Below are 20,374 nucleotides of genomic sequence, written 5' to 3' on the forward strand. Positions count from 1 at the left end.
GTCGTGGGATGAGAATTTGTGGTCGGAGGAACGGGTCGGTCTGGAGGAGGACCTGGACCCTTCTGAGGAGTTCCAGGACTCTCTGGAGGGGACGGAAGCTGGCGGCGGGTTGTCGGATTTCCCGTTCTCCAGTGACGAGGCGTCCGTGGTGCGCCTTTTTCAGAAAGATGAGCTGCCTGACCTTATTCAGCAGGTTTCTTCGGTTTTGCGTTTTGAGGACGCGCCGCCGGAGACTCCGCATGTGGGGGACCCCCTGTTACGGGGGATCCGTTCCGTTTCCCGCTCTTTTCCTATGCATCAGGATATTCGGGATATTATTCTGGAGCAGTGGAAAACGCCGGAGACGCCGTTTCGGCTGGCGCGCAGCATGGCTCGCCTGTATCCCATTCCTGAAGGGGATCGGGCTACGTTAGCTTCGCCAGTCGTGGATGCGGTGGTCTCGGCAATTTCCAAGCGGCATACCGTGCCTGTTGAGGGCGGTTCTGCCTTGCGGGACTCTGAGGAGCGCAAATTGGAGAGCATCCTTAAGCAAAATTTTCAGGTCTCTGTCTTTGGGGTCCAGGCGGCTATTTGTGGGGGACTGGTCGCTCGCGCCGTGTTTCGGTGGGCGGAGCGGGTCTTGGATCGAGAGTCTGACGACTGGTCTCTGGTGGATCAGGAGGTAGCGAAGATTGAGATGGCGGCCTCATTCCTCTCAGATGCTCTATAGGACTTGGTGCGGATCTCGGCTAAGTCTATGGCTTTTGGTGTGGCCGCAAGGCGTGTGTTGTGGCTGCGCGCTTGGGCGGCGGATGCTGCGTCCAAAGCTAAGCTTACTAAATTTCCCTTTCGGGGGTCGTTTTTGTTTTGAGAGGACTTGGATAAGTTGATTCAGACTCTGTCGGACTCGAAAGTTCCCCGTCTGCCGGAGGACCGTGCCCGCCCGGCGTCTCGGGGGGGTGCGGCCCGGGGGCGTTTGCGGGATTTTCGCAAGTATCGCCCTGGGCGTGGGGCTGCTTCTTTCCAGTCTCCGGGATTTTCCCGGGGTCGGTTCTTCCAGCGCATGCAGCCCTTTCGGGGGGCCCGTCGGGGGGCAGGGAATCCCTCCGCCGGTTCCCCCGCTTCCCGTCCTGCACAATGACGCCTTGCCGGCGCCCCCTTTGGTTCCGGTGGGGGCTCGGCTGCGCGAATTTTTCCCCAAATGGGCCGAGATCACGTCCGATCAGTGGATCCTGGAGGTGGTGCGGGACGGTTATGCCCTGGAGTTCGCCCGCTCTCTGCCGGATTTTTTTCCTCGCTTCTCCATGTCAGACTCCGGGGAAGACGCAGGCTTTTCGCCAGACCCTTCAGCGCTTGCTAGATCTTAGGGCAGTTGTTCCGGTGCCCTCTCCAGAGTGGGGCACGGGCAGATACTCCATTTACTTTGTGGTGCCCAAGAAGGAGGGGACTTTTCGGCCCATCCTCGATTTGAAAGGGGTCAACAGGGCTCTCAAGATTCCCTCTTTCCGTATGGAAACTCTGCGGTCGGTCATTCTGGCGGTTCAGCCGGGGGAGTTTCTCACTTCTCTCGATCTGACGGAGGCCTACTTGCATGTTCCCATTCGGGCCTCTCATCAGCGTTTCCTGCGCTTTGCGATCTTGGGTCGGCACTATCAATTCTGTGCGCTTCCCTTTGGGCTGGCCACGGCTCCTCGGACGTTCACCAAGGTGATGGTGGTCGTCGCGGCAGCCTTGCGGTCGGAGGGCATCCTGGTACACCCCTACCTGGACGACTGGTTAATTCGGGCAAAGTCGTTGCAGGAAAGCTCCCGGGTTACTGCTCGGGTGGTGGAGTTTCTCCGGTCGCTGGGCTGGGTGGTCAACCTTTCCAAGAGTCGGTTGGTCCCGGCTCAGCGTCTGGAGTACCTAGGGGTGCTGTTCGACACCTCCTTGGGGAAGGTCTTCCTCCCAGAGGGCCGGGTGAGCAAATTGCAATCTCAGATTCGCCTGCTTTTGGTGTCCCGGTGTCCTTGGGCGCGAGATTTCCTCCAGGTCTTGGGGTCGATGGCGGCGTCCCTGGACGTGGTGAGGTGGGCGCGGGCCCACATGCGTCCTCTCCAGTATGCTCTGCTCCGGAGGTGGTCTCCCCAGAGGCACGGGATGGATGTTCCGGTTCCCCTGCGAGGCTTGGCGCGCTGCAGTCTGCGTTGGTGGCTCCAGACCCCTCACCTGGTTCAGGGGGTGGGTCTGGATCTCCCGCAGTGGACGGTGCTCCTGACGGATGCGAGTCTCCTGGGTTGGGGGGCTCAGTGTTTGGGTCACTCAGCTCAGGGCACCTGGTCCGCGGAGGAGGCCGCCTGGTCGATCAACGTGTTGGAGACCAGAGCGGTCCGTCTGGCGCTGTTGGCTTTCCACTCCCTGTTGCTGGGCAAGTCGGTCAGAGTGCTGTCGGACTATGCCACGGCGGTGGCTTATGTCAATCGTCAGGGGGGCACCAAGAGCACTAAGGTGGCGCAGGAGGCGGCTCTGCTCATGGTTTGGGCGGAGTCCCATCTGCTGGACCTCTCGGCCTCTCATATAGCCGGAGTAGAAAATGTTCAGGCAGACTTCCTCAGTCGTCACTTCCTAGATCCAGGAGAGTGGTGTCTCGGCGCCGAGGCGTTTCAGTTGATAGTGCAGGCTTGGGGGCAGCCCCTGATGGACCTGATGGCCACGGGTGGCAACGCCAAAGTGCCCCGCTTCTTCAGTCGTCGCAGGGACGGTCTGGCCGAGGGTCTGGATGCTCTGGTCCAGCAGTGGCCAACGGAGGGGCTGTTGTATGTGTTCCCTCCTTGGCCGCTGGTGGGCAGAGTGCTTCTTCGCATTGTTCACCATCCGGGTTTGGTGGTGCTGGTGGCGCCGGATTGGCCTCGCCGTCCGTGGAATGCGGATCTGGTGAGGCACCTGGTAGCGGATCCTCTTCCTCTGCTTCTCTCGGACGACCTTCTGATGCAGGGTCCCATTCCCATGTTCGACCCGTCTCCCTTCTGTCTTACGGCGTGGCTCTTGAAAGGGGTCGCCTTAGCAAGAAGGGATATTCAGACAAGGTGATCTCTACTCTGTTGGGGTCCCGGAGGCTTTCTACCTCTCGGGCTTATGTGCGGGTTTGGCGTCTCTTTGAGGAATGGTGTCGGGCGCGGGGAGTGACCTCTTTTCGCGCTTCTCTGCCTCACATTCTAGAGTTCTTGCAGGATGGCCTGGATAGAGGCCTGGCTTGGTCTTCTCTCCGGGTTCATCTTGCGGCCCTGTCGGCCTTTCGAGGGTTGGTGTCAGGTCAGCGGTTTATCGGCTCTTCCTGATGTGATTCGGTTTTTGCGGGCGGCCAAGTTGCTTAGGCCTCCCCTACGGCCCTCGGTTCCCTCTTGGGATCTTAATCTGGTTCTCTCTGTTTTGGTGCGTCCGCCTTTCGAGCCCTTGGACGTCTGTTCTTTGAAGGACCTTACTTTGAAGGCGGTCTTTTTGGTGGCCATTACTTCTGCTAGGCGTGTTTCTGAGCTGCAGGCTTTCTCTTGTAGGGCTCCCTTCTTGGAGTTTTCTAGGGAGCGGGTCGTCTTGCGGCCTGTTCCTTCCTTTCTGCCGAAGGTTGTTTCTCCTTTTCATGTCAATCAATCGGTGGTTCTCCCGGTCTTGGGTGGTCGGGAGGGCTCTTCTGAGCAACGGCAGCTGCGCAAGTTGGATGTCGGTCGGGTCCTTCGCTCTTATGTGCAGCGGACCCGGGAATTCCGGAAGTCCGATCATCTCTTTGTCCTCCTGGCGGGTCCTCGTCGGGGAGCTGGCGCTTCTAAGGCTATTATTGCGCGCTGGATCAAGGAGACGATTGCTTCCGCTTATCTTCTGAAACAGCAGCCTATTCCGGAGTTTCTCAAGGCTCATTCCACTCGGGGTCAGGCGGCTTCTTGGGCTGAGTCGTCGCTCGTGCCTCCAGTGGATATTTGTAAGGCTGCGGTTTGGTCCTCCTGGCATTCATTTGTTAGACATTATCGGGTAGATGTTCAGGCGCGTCGGGACGCGGTGTTCGGTGAGCGTGTACTGGTATCGGCCCTTCGGGGGTCCCGCCCGTGAGAGGGACTGCTTTGGTACGTCCCATTCGTAAAGTTAACCTCTACTGGTCTGGAGAGTGCTAAAGAAGGAGAAATTAGGTTCTTACCTGCTAATTTACTTTCTTTTAGCTTCTCCAGACCAGTAGAGGTCCCCACCCTGTCTGTTGTTGTTGTTGTTGGGGCTGTTGCACGGGCAGTTTTTGGTTTTTGCTGCGGGTTCTAGTATTTTTCTAGGGCCGGGGAGAATTGAAGAACAGCGGCTGTGGCTCGGCTGGCTTAGCTGGCGAGCTGTGGGGACATTCTTCCTTCGGGAATTTCTCCTCTGCATTTTCCAACAGCATTTTGGGTATGTTATTTGTTACTCCTTTCGGAGTATTGTTTTTTCTCTCTGTTTTTTTCCAGTTCTTGGTTCTGCTTGGCTATTCGGCAGACTGAGGGAAATAGAGAGGAGGGGCTAGGATATACTGTCCCAAAGTTTTGTTTTCAGTCTCCACCTGCTGGTCATGATTAGATATATACCCATTCGTAAAGTTAACCTCTACTGGTCTGGAGAAGCTAAAAGAAAGTAAATTAGCAGGTAAGAACCTAATTTCTCCTTCTGTACCAGTAAAGGTAGGACTTAAAGCCAAAAATAGGAACAGTCACTAAGCCAATGTTGCTCAGTTCAAGGCCTGGGGACCAATGACATGTTGTCAAGTTGGAACAGATCTCACCCAGAGAGAAACAGGAGCTTACAGACAAGACCAGGAGCCTAGAAAGACAAGTGAGGGAGAGTTCCTGGCAAGAGGAACTCCTAAGAGTGACCCTTGGGGGAATGTATGTTTTTTTTGGGAGAGGAAAATAGCAGTACAAGATACAGTACTTGGGAAAGAATAGAACCTTTGGACATACAGGAGCAAGAGGGGCATGTACAAAGCTTGGATACTACATCTGAAGAAGATAGCCAGATAATGGACTCATGAATTGTGAATGACCATTCCAGACTGCACAGGGAATCTACCCAGATACACCCTCGCAAAATTTAAACAATATCAGACTTCCAGAAGATGTCGTCAAGAGCAGTGGATTTTCCAGGAACCAGAAGGCTAAATTTGCTGAAATATAGCCCATGTTGGGTCTAGGTTCCAGTGTTTTGTTGGTGTAGTTTGAAATTTGAAATAAAGCATTTGAACTTTTAACTCCTGTGTCCAGGAACTGGCTCCACCTGGTGTGCTTTGGGGAATGTATTCTGGCATCCGCCTAAACCCCAACAAGCTCAAACTTGGATTGACTGGTGACCAATGGATCCTCGGGGATCAACGTGGTGACTGGAAGAGACCCGAGTGACCGGTAGTGACTAGAAGAAACCAAAGAGAAAGAGACACACCAGAGATGTCTGAGTGACCAGATGGCAGTCTCTGCCAACAGCAACAAAGTGACCGCTCGACAATACCCTAACTGGCAACTAGTTAATTACCTTAAATACTGTTTATGAATAGATACATACTTGTACATATGCCAACCAAGATTAATGAATTTTTCAGTCAACAATGAACATTAGGGCAGGGAGAGGAGAACAGTTGTTTTTCTGTGCATAAAGTTGGAAAATAGGGCATTGTTAAATCCATTGTCCCAATTTGTACTTATTTTCAAGTGTCTGATTATTTTAAGTACCGAGTCTCCCATACATGCACATACAGCAACATTACTCCCCACTTCAGATCAGAGGAGAATCAAGAGTGGGGGGAGAATCCTTTTTATTTTGTAAGAAAAACAAAATCCTTTTTATTTTGTAAGATAAACAAAGTAGACTGATCTTTAAAACACACTTTCATATCAAATATCTCTGGATTTAGCATACACAAAGTAATACTCGTGTATGAGAATGTGGTTAACACTGCCTCAAATACCAGGAATATGATTGCAGTGTATCTTGCCACAGGAAAAGGATTATTTATTTTAAACTATTGCCTATTTTTAATGTATTTTTTTGTACAAGCTACAGATCTTCACGCAATGACTTGTAACATTAGAATATTAATGCTTACCTTGTGCAGTGAGGGAAAGCAGCAAAAGCCACATTGCTGATCTTAGATGAAGTAGCTGCATGTCCTGTTACACACTGGCAAAAAGTGGCTTCAAAAACAAACAGGACCAATGTGTGTAGCCTCCTAGAAAGAACACAAAGCTAAACAAGCTCTTCCAGGCAGTTTTCTTTTTCTAAATATGTGAATAGAGGGAGCATCCTGTCCTGTCTCAGGGCTAGATATACTAAAGTCAGCTTTAGTAATAATCGCTTTTACCGACCTGATTCACAAAATGGCTCACCGTGTGTTTTTTCCCCTTGATTGCCCATTTTCCCATCCGGCTAAAACTCAATGCAAAGTAGCCAAGCGATTAATGCAATAACACTGCATTTTGCTATGCATGAAAAACCAGTTGTATTAATGAAAACTGACAAGGTCTGACTGTTTTGTATTTTTTTCAATGGCACAGATACTTTGCATGTTACACACGCAAAATATCTGTCACATAAAGTCCCCCAACGCTGATGACGGGCCTTCCAAAGACCCCGACGAATGCGACACTGGGAATTCCCAACCACCACCACAAGAGAAAATTGGCAAGAGGGATGCCCACTCAGTTAGGCCCCTCCCCATGCAGTTAGGCCCCATGGCTGGGCCTCAAACCTGGAGAGACTGTGCTTCCCTCCAGCTCCAAAACATCTAATGTAATTGCAGGTAAACAACAAAAATTCTTTAGCACTCTCCAGACCAGTTGAGGTGAATCTTTACGAGTGGGTTATATACCTCATCATGACCAGCAGGTGGAGACTGAAGCAAGCAAGCTGAAATGACTGATGAGAGAGGCCCAGCACGTGTGTGAAACGGGGGCTCTCTGATGCTGGTGGTGTGTGGTTTGTTTTTTTTACCAATCACCAGTGGTGTCTGCTGCTTGTTGTGGATCCTAGGAGAATTGTTTTTTGCTTTTTTCAGTGTTTTTATTGCAATATTGGGACATTTGGATTGCCACGTCATTGGTTTTATCATTCAAACCAAGCCTCCTGAGACAGGCCCTTGTGGGCCGAAACATGATTGTATTGAGTCTGTTTAATAAATAGGATTGAGCACCATCTGGTCTCCTTCGTTGTTTATGTGCCCCTTTCTGGTGCGAAGGCAGTTTCTCCTGTTTGTCTTTTAAGGATGCTTTGCTGCAGCAGGACCTGGCCAGCTCACCATCATAGAATTCACCATGAATTCTACCATGTATCAGAGGGTGCTTGAGGAACATTCGAGACCATCTGTAAGAAAATTAAAGCGGAACTGGACCCTGCAACACGACAATGACCCAAAACATACCAGTCAATCCACCAAGGGCTGGCTGAAAACTAAGAAATGGAGAATCTTGGACGAGTGGCCGAGTGATCTTAATCTCATTGAGATGCTGTGGGGTGATTTGAAACGAGCTATGCATGCAAGAAACCCCTCGAACATCTCACAGCTGAAAGAATTCTGCATTGAGGAGCGGGCCAAACTTTCCTCAGACCAATGCCAGAGACTGGTAGCTGGCTACAAGAAGTGTCTCTGCAGTTATTTCAGCCAAAGGGGGTAAAACTAGCTGTTAGGGTGTAGGGTGTCCTAATTTATTCCTTAGAATACACATTTTTGTGGATCTTTGATTTCATGAGTAAATCAAGGAAAATTTTATTGTTTACCTGCAATTACATCACTTTCTTTTCCAGAGATAAATAAAAGATTTTGACATCGATATGTGAATGTTTCTTAAGAAAGAACTGAATATTTCATGGAGTGTCCTAATTTTTTCACATGACTGTATTTTTCATACTTCTAAGCTTCATTTTTGCAAGAGAACTTCATAGCCCGGGCAGGATGGAATGAATTCATATCTCACTTGCAGTGGATGGGTGTCAGATGCGCAGCCGTGTTCCACATGCACTGCAGCCCGCAAGGGGTGCAAGGCTTACCTGGGTTCGATTCATTCGCTCTCCAAAAAGGGCCTTCTAGCACTTTCTGCCCCAACCTCCATGAAAATGGTGTTAGGGGACCCTGGGGAGCACACTGGCGATGTTTTGGTGAAACACAAGTGCGTCTCTGGCGAAAAACCTTGCAAATCCTCCAAACAGTCTAAAATTGATGCATAGAGGTCAGCTCCCGCTGTGGAGGATGGATTTTTCGCAGAATTCGTGAATATGCTTTATCAAGCATATTAATTAAAAGTTTGTCTGTTTCCTTTCTACCGCCTCCGGCACCAGTCACAAGGACCCTTGCTATTCAGGACCAAGGTCTTTTGCCTTTCTTCAGGGGTGCTAGCAAGTAAACCGGCTGTGCCTGCGGTTGCGGTGGACACTTTCTATACCTCTGCTTTCATTGGGAGGCACTGCAGCGGTAACGGATCTGGCGAACTTGGTGGATCTGCAAGATCCAGAGCAGTGCGGAGCCCCAGATTTGGGGGATGATCCCACTATGTGCAGATTTTTTCAAGCATGCACCTGGTTGATTTGGTCTTGGAATCTCTTCTGGAATTGAAGCTGCAGTCTTAACAGCCTGTCACTGCAGAATGTTCCCTCATGAATGATCAGAGGCCACAGTCTGCTTCTTTTCCTGATCATACTGACCTCATTCAGATTCTTAAGGATATCTGGGAGACTCTTGAGGGCCTCTTGAAATGTGCTTGCCCTATGGCATGGCTTTATATCATGGCGGATGCCTGTAACAAGCGCTTTGTTTCCCCGAAGGTGGATTCCTCAGTGGCACAGGTCACCAAGTGCACTTCCCTCCCTAGTGATGGGGGAGTGGTCCTCAAAGATGTTCAGGACAGATGAGTGGATTTTGTAGCTGGGCCATGAGCCTGACACTAGTGCTTCACGACTTGGATTTACTCATCTCTGGTGTGGATTATATGGCAAATGCCTTGTACGATATCTTGGACATTTTTGCAAAGCTTGCCACCTATTCAGTTTCAGCTCGCAGGATGCTTTGGAGTTGGCAGTGGTCTGACGATTCATCTTCTAAGGCAACCTTTTAAAGGACAGCTGTTTGGTCAGGGTCTGGATGACCTTATGGCCAGTATACAGGATTGCAAGACTAAGTTGCTACCTGTGAATAGATCCCACCCTTCCAGGGGTTCAAGGCGTTCTAATTTTCGTCCCTTCATGCACTCTTGTCCATACTCTGATCTAGCCACAGGACAGCTGTCCTCTTCATCTGCCAGACTACGCTTCAGCAGGTGCCGACGCCAGCAGTCCACAGGCAGTTGGTTGGCGGCACCAGCAAAGAAGCAGTTCTGACACCAGGCCGGTGTCCTGTTCCCTTCCCTCCCCCTCTGCGGAGAGGGGGACGGTTGTTGGCCTTTCTGGTAGAACGGCAGGCAATTACCACCAACTGCTGGGTCCTGGAGGTTCTCATGGATGGCTACAAGCTAGGGATTCTCTATACTCTGACCAAGCGCTTTCTGGATTCTTCTGCAGGTCACCCAGAGAGAAGGTGCTTTGGGTGCAGTCCGCAGTCTTCTGGATATTTGGGTGCAGACCACAGTCTTCTGGATATATCGGCCATAGAATCCTTTCCAGAGTGAGACTTGGGCTCTGGGAGCTACTCTATATATTTCATCATTCCAAAAAAGGATCCGATGATTGTAGACCAATAATGGACCTTAAGGCGGTCAATGCGGTGCTGAAAGTGCCTTGCTTCCACTAAGTGATAGCATCAATGGCACCGGGAGAGTTTCTAGCCTCCCTAGATCTAACCAAGGTGTATCGTAACATTCTTATCTTCCTGGACCACCGGAAGTATCTGTGGTTCCATGTCTTGGGGCAACATTTCCAGTTTGCAGCGATGCCCTTTGAATTGGCGACAGCACCCAGGACCTTTACCAACGTGATGGTGGCAGCCCATCTTTGCACCCTGGGTGTCCTGGTTCACCCATATCTAGATGACTGGTTACCATACCTCCGCTGTTCGAGGGGCATCAGGCAGTTCAATAGGTGGTACAGTTGCTGCAGCACCTGGGTTCGGCAAAAAAGTTCAGGAAGAGTTACCTCAAACCGCCGCATGATCTAGAATACTTGGGAGTTCGGTTTTGCACAGGACAGAACAAAGTGTTCCTGTCTGTCTCTTGTCAGGAGAAGCTTCAACAGGTTGTCGAGGTTCTTTTTTTTCTCAGAATGTCTTTTAATTGTTCTCAATGAAATGTTACAAGCATACCCAGATATTGAAATTATGAAGTCTGTATGACAAAATTATACCATATTGTTTCACTAACAATGCTGTTGGGGGGGAGGGGGGAAATACCTTCTGGCTCAGATGGCATGGCAGTACCTTCAGGTTCTGGGAACCATGGTGACAACAATCGATGTGGTCCTTTGGGCCAGAGCTCTTCTACGTCCGCTGCAGGATGCTGTGCTCTCATGCTGGAATCCCCAGCAGGACCTGTTACATGCACCACTGCCCTATACGACTGGCACAGAACAGTCTTGCATAGTGGTTGCGAGCTCTCTCACTTTCCAGGTGCCTTACCCTTCGGATCTTGGATTGGGTTATTCTATGGATGCGAGTATAAAAGGCTGGGGAGTAGTGTGTATGACCGTTCCTGTTCAGGACCAGTGGGCTCCCTCAGAATGCAAGTGGTTTATCAATTGCCTGGAATGTCAGGCAGTTTGGCTGGCTCTTCACCACTTTGAGAGTCATCTCAGGCATCGAGCTGTACATGTCTTCTCAGACAATGCCGGGCAGTAGCTTATATCTACCGGCAGGAGGCACAAGGAGCTCCTCTGAGCGTGGCAGCTTAGGTTCTTTTCTGGTGGGCTTGTATAAGAACGAAAGATCAGGTTCTTACCTTTGCTAATCTTCTTTCTTGTAAATCCACACTTTATTCCGGGAACCCCCCCCCCCCCCCCCTATTCTTTACTGGTTCCCCGATTCTGTCTTTACAAATACTGGTAATCTGGATTTCTGTTTTTTGACCAGCCTTTATAAGTATGTCATCAGAATGGGTTTAGCACTTAGTTTTGGTTTTTTTTTTTGGGAGGGGGCCTGGTTCCGATGCCCCCTTCTGATAGTTCAGGCTGTGTCTTCCTTTAGCACTGTTTTGTTCAGGTTTATACTGTTTAATAACCTGCTCTCTCGTTTTTCATTGTTGCTGTTTTGCATTTGTTGATATGAGCAGAATTGACTTACTTGTTGGGGAGTTCTCCCCATTTCCCTCTCTTGTTGTTGTCTTCTACAAATGTTCCTGGCTGGTTTTATACCGACTGTGGAGCTGGGATAATTGCACAGTGATGAGGTATGAAGGGGAGGTGTTTAAGTCTCCTACAAAGTCCTGGCAGGTAGAGGGACATAACCCTTTGGTCTCGGAATAAAGTGTGAATTTACAAGAGAGAAGATTAGCAAAGGTAAGAACCTAATCTTTCATTCAGTAAAATTCAGTATTTTCATTAAATTATACTAGAGAAAACAAAAGAACCAACATCCCACCTCCAAGCTAACATATCTTATTCTCGCCCCATTGTCCCCAATTCAGCATTTCTGTCCACTACCTTTGCAACGCTGATTCTAGTTAATGGCAACCTGCTGCTGGTTCTATAAGCTTCCCTGTACCGCAGTCTTGCTGAAAAAAAGGAAGTGACATTGAGGGTACGATCACAGTAGAGGGAAACCTGCAGATCCCAAGCAGGCTGGCCAAAGATGTTGCTGGCAGTGTTTTGGGCTGCAGTGATGTGTCGACCCGACACCAAAATCTGTGCAGACCACGGGTAATTCTGCTAGAAGTAAAATGCTGTTGTGTGAGAGTTGAAAGTTCTGTTTTTCCTTGTTGGGATTATTGTGTTTATTATTCACCTTATACAAAAACAAAGCATAAACATACATAATAAACAAACATAAAACCAATCTGAAGCAAAACATAAAATACAAGGATTAGTGATTACTACTACTAATTCTTGGTTTTAATGATTTTTAGGGAAGAACTGTTATTATTGAGCAAAGTTGGGGAAGTCCCAAAGTCACAAAAGATGGTGTCACTGTGGCTAAATCAATTGACTTAAAAGATAAGTACAAAAACATCGGTGCCAAACTAGTCCAGGATGTCGCCAACAATACAAATGAAGAAGCTGGAGATGGTACCACAACTGCCACAGTCTTGGCACGAGCAATAGCCAAAGAAGGCTTTGAAAAAATCAGCAAAGGTGCAAATCCAGTGGAGATCAGGAGAGGTAAGAATTCAAGCAACACTTTTAGCTAGGAGTCCTGACTTCACAGCCTGGGGTGAGTATATATTCCCTCCATCACCTGCAATCCACTAAAGAAATGTGCATACAGCACATTTTTTGGCATGCAGATATATGGATGGTATATTTTCCTCAAGTGATATGAAATCATTTTGTATGTACAGTTAGTTCTCACTATTTGATGGGGTTAGATTCCTAAAAAATCCTCTGAATACTGAAAACATGAATACAGAACCATTTTTCCTATGGGGGAAAAGGGGATTAGGTTCCTGTGTCACCCTGTTCGCTGTATACTTTTGCTACTTAACATTATAAATTAATCTCATGTACACTTCTTGCTTATTATATTCTGCACTTTATAAATGTATTTTATGTACTTTTTGTAAAAACAATCTTTCATTGTAACAATACAGATATCTTCATCCTCATGAGAACATGCTGTGCAGGACCATGAATAGTGAAAATGGGTCACTCTTTATTTTGTGTGAATAAGTGAATCTATGAATACAGAACATAACTCCCTTTAAATTCTAGCTAAACTAAACTAAACTAAGCCTTAGGTTTATATACCGCATCTTCTCCACTGAAGTGGAGCTCGACACAGTTTACAGAGTTTAAAAAATATGGGAAGAGCACTGGTAAAAGACCTCCTGGAGTCTTTTTTTTTTTTTTTTTCCCCCCCCCACAGCTCTAGAACCAATCCTTTCAGCATGGAGTTGATATAAATACATTTGTTATAAAATGGTCATTCAAAAAAGAAAATTCAACAAGTAAAAAAGAAGAAAAAAAAAAAGTGAGATTAGACGGTGGCCTGTCCATGAAATCTACAAAGGTGTAAACCCAATGCAGCACTGTTTCGATGTATAGTATGATCACTCCTACACCCAATATATATTTTACCTACAGGGAGGGATCACTGTGGGAGAGGTGGTGTAGGAGTGATTATGTTTTTGAATTTAATTATCTGAAAATCACCTGGAGCTTAAAAGGTCCACAAAGTTCCTTTCCAGAAGAGCTCAAAACATTTTGACTATGTTGAAAACAAATGAACTGAACACGTAAGGGGGAAATTTTATTTATCCATTAAAAATTTCCTTGATTTGCCAGACTAAACCAGAAAAGTGGGTTATGCTCCCCTGCCAGTAGATAGATAAATTTTGAGCCTACAGGGACAGGTAGGGAAAATACTTAAAGAGTACCTGATTACTGTACTATTCAAGTCCAATTTATTTAATATACCGCAAATATAAAACCAAAGGTAAATCTAAGCGGTTTACAATAAAAATTTAAGAACAGCCGCTGCTGGGTCAGACCAGTGGTCCATCGCGCCCAGCAGTCTGCTCACACGGCGGCCCCCAGGTCAAAGACCAGTGCCCTAACAAACATACAATCTTCCCCATTAAAAAGAAAAAAGCCCCCCCCCCATGCCACCGACTTCCCTGAACCAATCCCTTCCCCTTCCCCCAAAGTAGGCAGGAGGGATGCCCACTCCCTCCTGCCACGCAGAACACCCCCTGCGCCCACCATGTAGGGGAAGGCTCGTCACTTAAGACTGGCGGCCCAAAGCAGGAGCCTCAGAGTGGGCTTCTTGCTTCCAACTTTTTAAAAAGTACAGGGAGGGTTTAGGGTTTTTTGTTGTTTTTTTTTTTTGGGGGGGGGTGGCTTGGGTGGCTGTATGGTGCAGGGATGTTCTGCATGGCAGGAGGGAGTGGGTACCCTCTTGCCAATTTTCTTTTGTGTTGCTTTGGTTTAATGGGACATATTTTGCTTGTATAACAAACGCAAAATATCTGTGCCATTGAAAAAGTGGAAAAAAAGCCAGGCAGACCTATCGGTAATAGTTGTCAACAGGTCTAGCTAGACCGGTCGGTTTTTCTGATAGTTAAACCCCCCCCCCCCCTTTTTTTTTTTTTTTAAATAGTCAAGTGATGTTAGTGCATCAATCACTTGGCTACTTTGCATGGGGTGTTTAGCTAATTTGCATGGCCGGATCGGAAAATGGGCGATTGAGAGGAAAAACACGCAGTGGACCATTTGTGCATCGGGTCGGTAAAAGCGATCATTGCTAAAGCTGTGAAAACAGGTTTAGCGATGATCGCTGACTTTAGTGCATCTAGCCTAAGGTCTCTAGCTAAGATTTCCCTTCAAATTCTAATATACTTCTAATTACCCAACTTTTATCACCTTAAGATCTTGACAACTCTTTGGTAATCCTTATCTAACTCTTATGACATCTCTTATGCTATGTCACAATTCCCGTAAACTTTTATGTAATTCCTGTAAACTTTGATGTAATCCGCAAGGTATTGGCGGAATAGAAATCACTAATGTAATGTAATTTGGGAAGCCCTATCTTAAGTAACAAATCAAAATTAAGTCTTCAGATTAAACCCTTATTTTCTCCTCAAAGTGTTAGCTAGTATATTGAAAACTAACTAATTGACACGAGATGGAAAAGACTGTCCTAAGTAATTTCTCTCAAATGTAACTTCCCCCTCAACCCATTTCCACAAACAACTACAATAAAACCTCGGTTTGTGAGTGTTTTGAAAGATGAGCAAAACACTCCTGCAAATGTTGAGTCGATATGCAAGCCCGTGGCCCACCCCCAAACCCTTATCTCGAGCAGACACCAGCACACGGCACCAACCCCCAGGGCCGAAAGAACCTGCTGCACCTGCCGCTGATCTATGCTGGGCTGCTACGGGGCCTTTAGCATCTGCTCATGCTCAAGGCCTTCTGGCTCCCACTCTCTCCGAGATTCTCAGAATCTCATGAGAATCTTGGAGAGAGTGGGAGCCAGAAGGCCTTGAGAATGCTCAGATGCTCAAGGCTCTGCAGCAGCCCAGCATAGATCAGCAGCAGGCTCTTTCGGCACCGGCACTTCCTAGGGGGTTGGTGCTGCGTGCCGGTGTCCACTTGAGGTAAGGGTTTGGTTGTGGGCCACAGGGGATGAAGCCGGTTCCATGGGGTGGGGTGGAAGTGCACCAGTGGCCTTGAGTGGGGGGTGGGGAGTCTTTTTGGGATGTGGAACGTATTATTTGAATTTCCCTTACTTTCTATGGGGAAACTCACTTTGATATATGATCACTTTGGTTTACGAGCATGCTTCTGGAACGAATTATGCTCGCAAACCAAGGTGTATTTAGAGGGTCTGGTTTCAACATGACAAACCTATGTCATCTCAGAGCAGACAGAACCTAAAATTATATTAGACCTTCCCTAAAAAGACAGTAGACATACACTGTATAGGGACAAAATCCTACCACCTTTCATTCTTTCTGTCACAAACCTGCCAAGTACTTGTGATCTGGATTGGCACCTGTTGGACCTTCAGTCCATTCCAGTAAGCAAAGCTTATGTACTGATGATAGTGTAATACTGGAAAGAAAAAAAATCTAGCTGAAGACTGCCCTGTAACACTACAACAACATGCACTTCTGATCCAGACTGCTCCTATTCCTCTCAAATTTTCAGCAAAACTGAACTATGGAACTATGGCACCATAAACCTTCATCTGCAGCTATATGAGGTCCCTTCCATGTGCTGCCTGATCACCACAGCAGCAATTCTGTTCGGCATTACAGACCAAAGGAGCCCTAAGAATGGCAGCCCATTCCAGTTGGGCTGCGATTCTGGGTTCTAAAATGAGCATTGATACATGGCCTTTAGCCTAAGACCATCACCACTGCGAGTGGACTTTGTAGGCTTTAGAGGAGGGGGCATATAAAATACAGGAGAAACTCAGAACTACTTGTGAATGGAAGTTTATATTACTAGACCCCCACCTAAATTAAAATAAGGGCTAGAATCTGGCAGCCCAAAGGAGCAGAAGGAAACAATCGCATCAGATAAAATGTTTATCCCAGGACAAGCAGGCAGCATATTCTTAACGCATGGGTGACGTCACTGACGGAGCCCCGGTACGGACCTTTTTAACTAGAAAGTTCTAGTTGGCCGCACCGCGCATGCGCGAGTGCCTTCCCGCCCGACGGAGGAGAGCGTGGTCCCCAGTTTCTTCGTTTCCGCGGAGCGAAGAAGACGCATGTGTTTTCAACGGCCGTTGAAAAACTAATTTTTGCCTTCCCGCTCGCGTATTTTTTCACTTTTTTTCCTTTTTTCTTATCGGATTCCCTTTATTTTTGTTATCAAAAAAAATAAAAAACTCGTCGAGTTTTCCTTATTTTTTCAGGCCGGCCCCGGCGGGGCCTGTTGCCACCATACAGGCCTCCGTGTTCGATTTTGCAGAGGCCGTGTTTCCATTCATGCCCCCTCAACCGGGTTTTAAGAAGTGCCAGCGGTGTGCACGCCGATCTCCCTCACCGACCCACACAATTGGTGCCTCCAGTGCTTGGGTCCAGAGCATCGGGCTGACACCTGCACCCGCTGTGCTACGCTTAAAAAGCGTACTTTGAAAAATCGGCAGATCCAGCAAAATATTTTGTTTGGTACCGGATCTGCCATGGAACCGGCTGCGACGTCGACGGCACCACAAAAGTCGGCACCGACGACATCAACACCACCGGACCCTTCCTTGGGGTCGTTGGGCCCAGGTAAGCCGGCTAAGAAGCCTCCCACTTCCCTTGAGCGCCCTCCTGCCACGGTTGCGACACCGGCCCTCCCGGCACCGCACCGGCCCCGCAAACGCTCCGCTCCGATCTCGGTGAGTGCCTCATCATCGGCCTCCTCATCGCCGGAGCGTAGAGCGGCACCTATGGTACCGAAGAAGAAAAAAGCGGTACCGGTGCCTCCCCTGGACGACCGCATCGCGGCCATACTCCAAACACAGTTACAGGAGCAGCTCCAACAACTGTTGCCGGCGTTGCTGGCACCGCACCTTCCGGTACGGGACCGGTCCGAGCCTCACACTGTCCCATCGGTGTCGACCCCCTCGGTACCGATTAATACTTCCATGCCGGTGCTCTTGGCAGAAACACCTACAGTACATACCCGTGATGCTGCCGACCCTGTCCGGTCCCAGGAACGACATCGGTCTTCCTCACCCGGTACCGCCTCGGTGCGCTCAGGCAAATCTCTTTCAAAGACCCGCCATGCCAAGCCCTCCACACCGATGTCCAAACGTACGCACCCCGACGTTAGGGACCCAGATTTGTGGGAAGACTCCCCTCACGGTACCGAGGAGGACGCTTCGTCAACCGACGAAGAACCCTCCATGACCGACACCGTCTCCAAACCAGAGCAATCCTCTTTCTCCAAATTCCTTAGGGAGATGTCAGCAGCTCTTTCCATTCCCTTAGAGTCAGACTCTAAAAAGTCTCAGGCTTTCCTCGATGCCCTAGACTTTGAGCAACCTCCCAAAGAATTTCTGAAGTTGTCCGTCCACGACATCTTACGGGAAACTTTCTACAAAAACTGGGAAGCTCCCCTCACAGTTCCTGGAGCCCCTCGTAAATTGGATAGCTTGTACCAGGTTATTCCAATCCCAGGGTTTGATAAACCTCAATTGCCCCACGAGTCTCTCCTGGTGGAATCTACTTTGAAAAAATCTCAGGGTTCCAGTGTATATGCCTCCACCCCTCCTGGCAGAGAGGGAAAAACCATGGATAAATTTGGTAAGCGCCTTTTCCAAAATGCCATGTTAGCCAATAGAGCCAACAACTACACCTTCCACTTCTCCTTCTACATGAAGCATCTGGTGCAACAGCTCTCCTCCTTACAGAAATACCTTCCTGAACGTAAGGTCCCTCTTTTCCAGCAACATATTTCCAGCCTCCTCCAACTCAGGAAATTCATGGTTCGCTCCATCTACGACTCATTTGAGCTGACCTCTCGCGCATCTGCCATGGCGATGGCCATGCGACGTTTGGCATGGCTGAGAGTCTCTGACCTGGACATTAACCACCAGGACCGCCTGGCTAACGCACCTTGTCTGGGTGATGAACTCTTCGGAGAGTCCCTGGACTCAACAACCCAGAAACTCTCAGCACATGAGACCAGGTGGGACACTCTGATTAAACCTAAAAAGAAGACTCCACCTGCTCGCACCTACAGACAGCAGTCTTCCTACCAGCGCAGGTTCTCGGCCAGACCTCTCAACCCGCCTCAACAGCAGCCTCGCCGACCTCGTCAACAGCATCAATCTCAGGCTCACTCACAGTCTCACCAACCTGCCAAGCCTCTCCCTCCGTCAAAACCATCTCAGCCCTTTTGACTTTTTCCTCCAGGGCATAGCCAGTCTCCCATCATCATTGCCTCTTCCTCAGCCTATCGGAGGTCGCCTCCAAATCTTCCTCAGCCGTTGGGAGGTCATCACATCAGACCAATGGGTCCTCAACATCATTTGCCACGGCTACTCTCTCAACTTCTAGACTCTTCCACCAGACAATCCTCCCGTAGAGTCTGCTTCTCACTCCTCCCATAACCCCCTCCTCCTGAGGGAGGTCCAATCTCTCCTTCTTCTCAATGCCATCGAAGAGGTACCTCTGGACCAAAGGAGTCAGGGATTCTACTCCCGCTACTTCCTGGTTCCCAAGAAGACAGGAGACCTTCGTCCCATCCTCGATCTCAGGGACCTCAACAAGTGTCTGGTCAAGGAGAAGTTCAGAATGCTCTCCCTTGCCACGCTTTACCCTCTTCTCTCTCAACACGACTGGCTATGTTCCCTGGACCTCAAAGAGGCCTACACTCTCATCCCAATCAATCCGACTTCACGTCGCTACCTACGGTTCCAGATACAGCACCGTCACTATCAGTACAAAGTGCTACCTTTTGGCCTCGCTTCTTCGCCCAGGGTGTTCACCAAGTGCCTTATTGTGGTGGCGGCCTTCCTCAGGTCTCACAACCTCCAGGTGTTCCCCTACTTGGACGATTGGTTGGTGAAAGCACCTACGTCTCCACTTGTGCTACAAGCCACTCATCACACCATCTCTTTCCTCCATCTCCTGGGGTTCGAGATCAACTACCCCAAGTCGCATCTGCTTCCCACACAGCGACTTCAGTTCATTGGAGCAGTTCTCGACACCACACTAATGAGGGCGTTTCTCCCCTCCGACCGTCAACGGACCCTGCTCCACCTCTGTCGTCAGGTGCTCCTTCATCACTCCATTCCTGCCCGACAGATGATGGTCCTCCTGGGCCACATGGCCTCGACGGTCCATGTGCTTCCTCTGGCGCGCCTCCACTTCAGGACACCTCAATGGACTCTTGCCAACCAATGGTCACAGACCACGGATCTTCTTTCTCATCCCATCTCTGTGACATCGTCTCTTCAGCAATCTCTTCAATGGTGGTTGAACTCCTCAAATCTTTCCAGGGGTCTACTCTTTCATCTACCCCCTCACTCCATGATCATAACCACGGATGCCTCCCCTTATGCGTGGGGAGCTCACCTGGGAGATCTACGCACCCAGGGACTCTGGACCCCTCTGGAGCGTCAACATCACATCAATTTCCTGGAACTCAGAGCCTAGTTCTATGCTCTCAAGGCCTTCCAGCACTTTCTCTGCCCTCAGGTTCTTCTCCTGTGCACAGACAATCAAGTCGCCATGTACTACATAAACAAGCAAGGCGGCACCGGATCTCGCCTCCTTTGTCAGGAGGCTCTCAGCATCTGGACCTGGGCCACGGCCCGCAATCTCTTCCTCAAGGCTGTCTATATCCAGGGCGAACAGAACTCCCTGGCCGACAATCTCAGCCGCATCCTTCAACCTCACGAGTGGACTCTGGACCCTTCAACACTCCACTCCATCTTTGCTCGCTGGGGCACTCCGCAGGTGGACCTCTTTGCAGCACCTCACAACCATCAGCTGCCCCAGTTCTGTTCCAGACTCTTCTCTCCTCATCGTCTGACCCCAGATGCATTCCTGCTCGACTGGACGGATCGGTTCCTCTATGCCTTTCCTCCACTACCTCTGATGTTGCGGACGTTATCCAAACTCCGCAGGGACAGGGCCACCATGATTCTCATCGCTCCTCGGTGGCCTCGCCAACACTGGTTCTCCCTCCTGCTTCAGCTCAGCTCCAGGGAGCCCATTCCTCTTCCTGTGTTTCCTACTCTACTTACGCAGCAACGTCAGTCTCTACTGCATCCCAATCTGTCTTCGCTCCACCTGACAGCTTGGTTTCTCTCGGGCTGATCTCTCCAGAGAATCTG

At 49.1% G+C, this 20,374-nt stretch overlaps 1 protein-coding gene across 4 annotated transcripts in view; it reads left to right on the forward strand.

The window, feature by feature from the left end:
• The window catches only part of HSPD1 (heat shock protein family D (Hsp60) member 1), a 111,913-nt gene that overhangs the window by 4,846 nt on the left and 86,693 nt on the right, over positions 1–20,374 (forward strand). For all 4 annotated transcript variants that reach the window (XM_033947039.1, XM_033947040.1, XM_033947037.1 and 1 more), the window contains one exon: positions 11,994–12,246. In XM_033947039.1, coding sequence (XP_033802930.1) covers positions 11,994–12,246 — 253 coding nt within the window. The remainder of the gene's footprint in view (positions 1–11,993; positions 12,247–20,374) is intronic.

The sequence above is a fragment of the Geotrypetes seraphini genome, chromosome 5, assembly GCF_902459505.1.
Source record: "Geotrypetes seraphini chromosome 5, aGeoSer1.1, whole genome shotgun sequence".
Taxonomy (NCBI): Eukaryota; Metazoa; Chordata; class Amphibia; order Gymnophiona; family Dermophiidae; genus Geotrypetes; species Geotrypetes seraphini.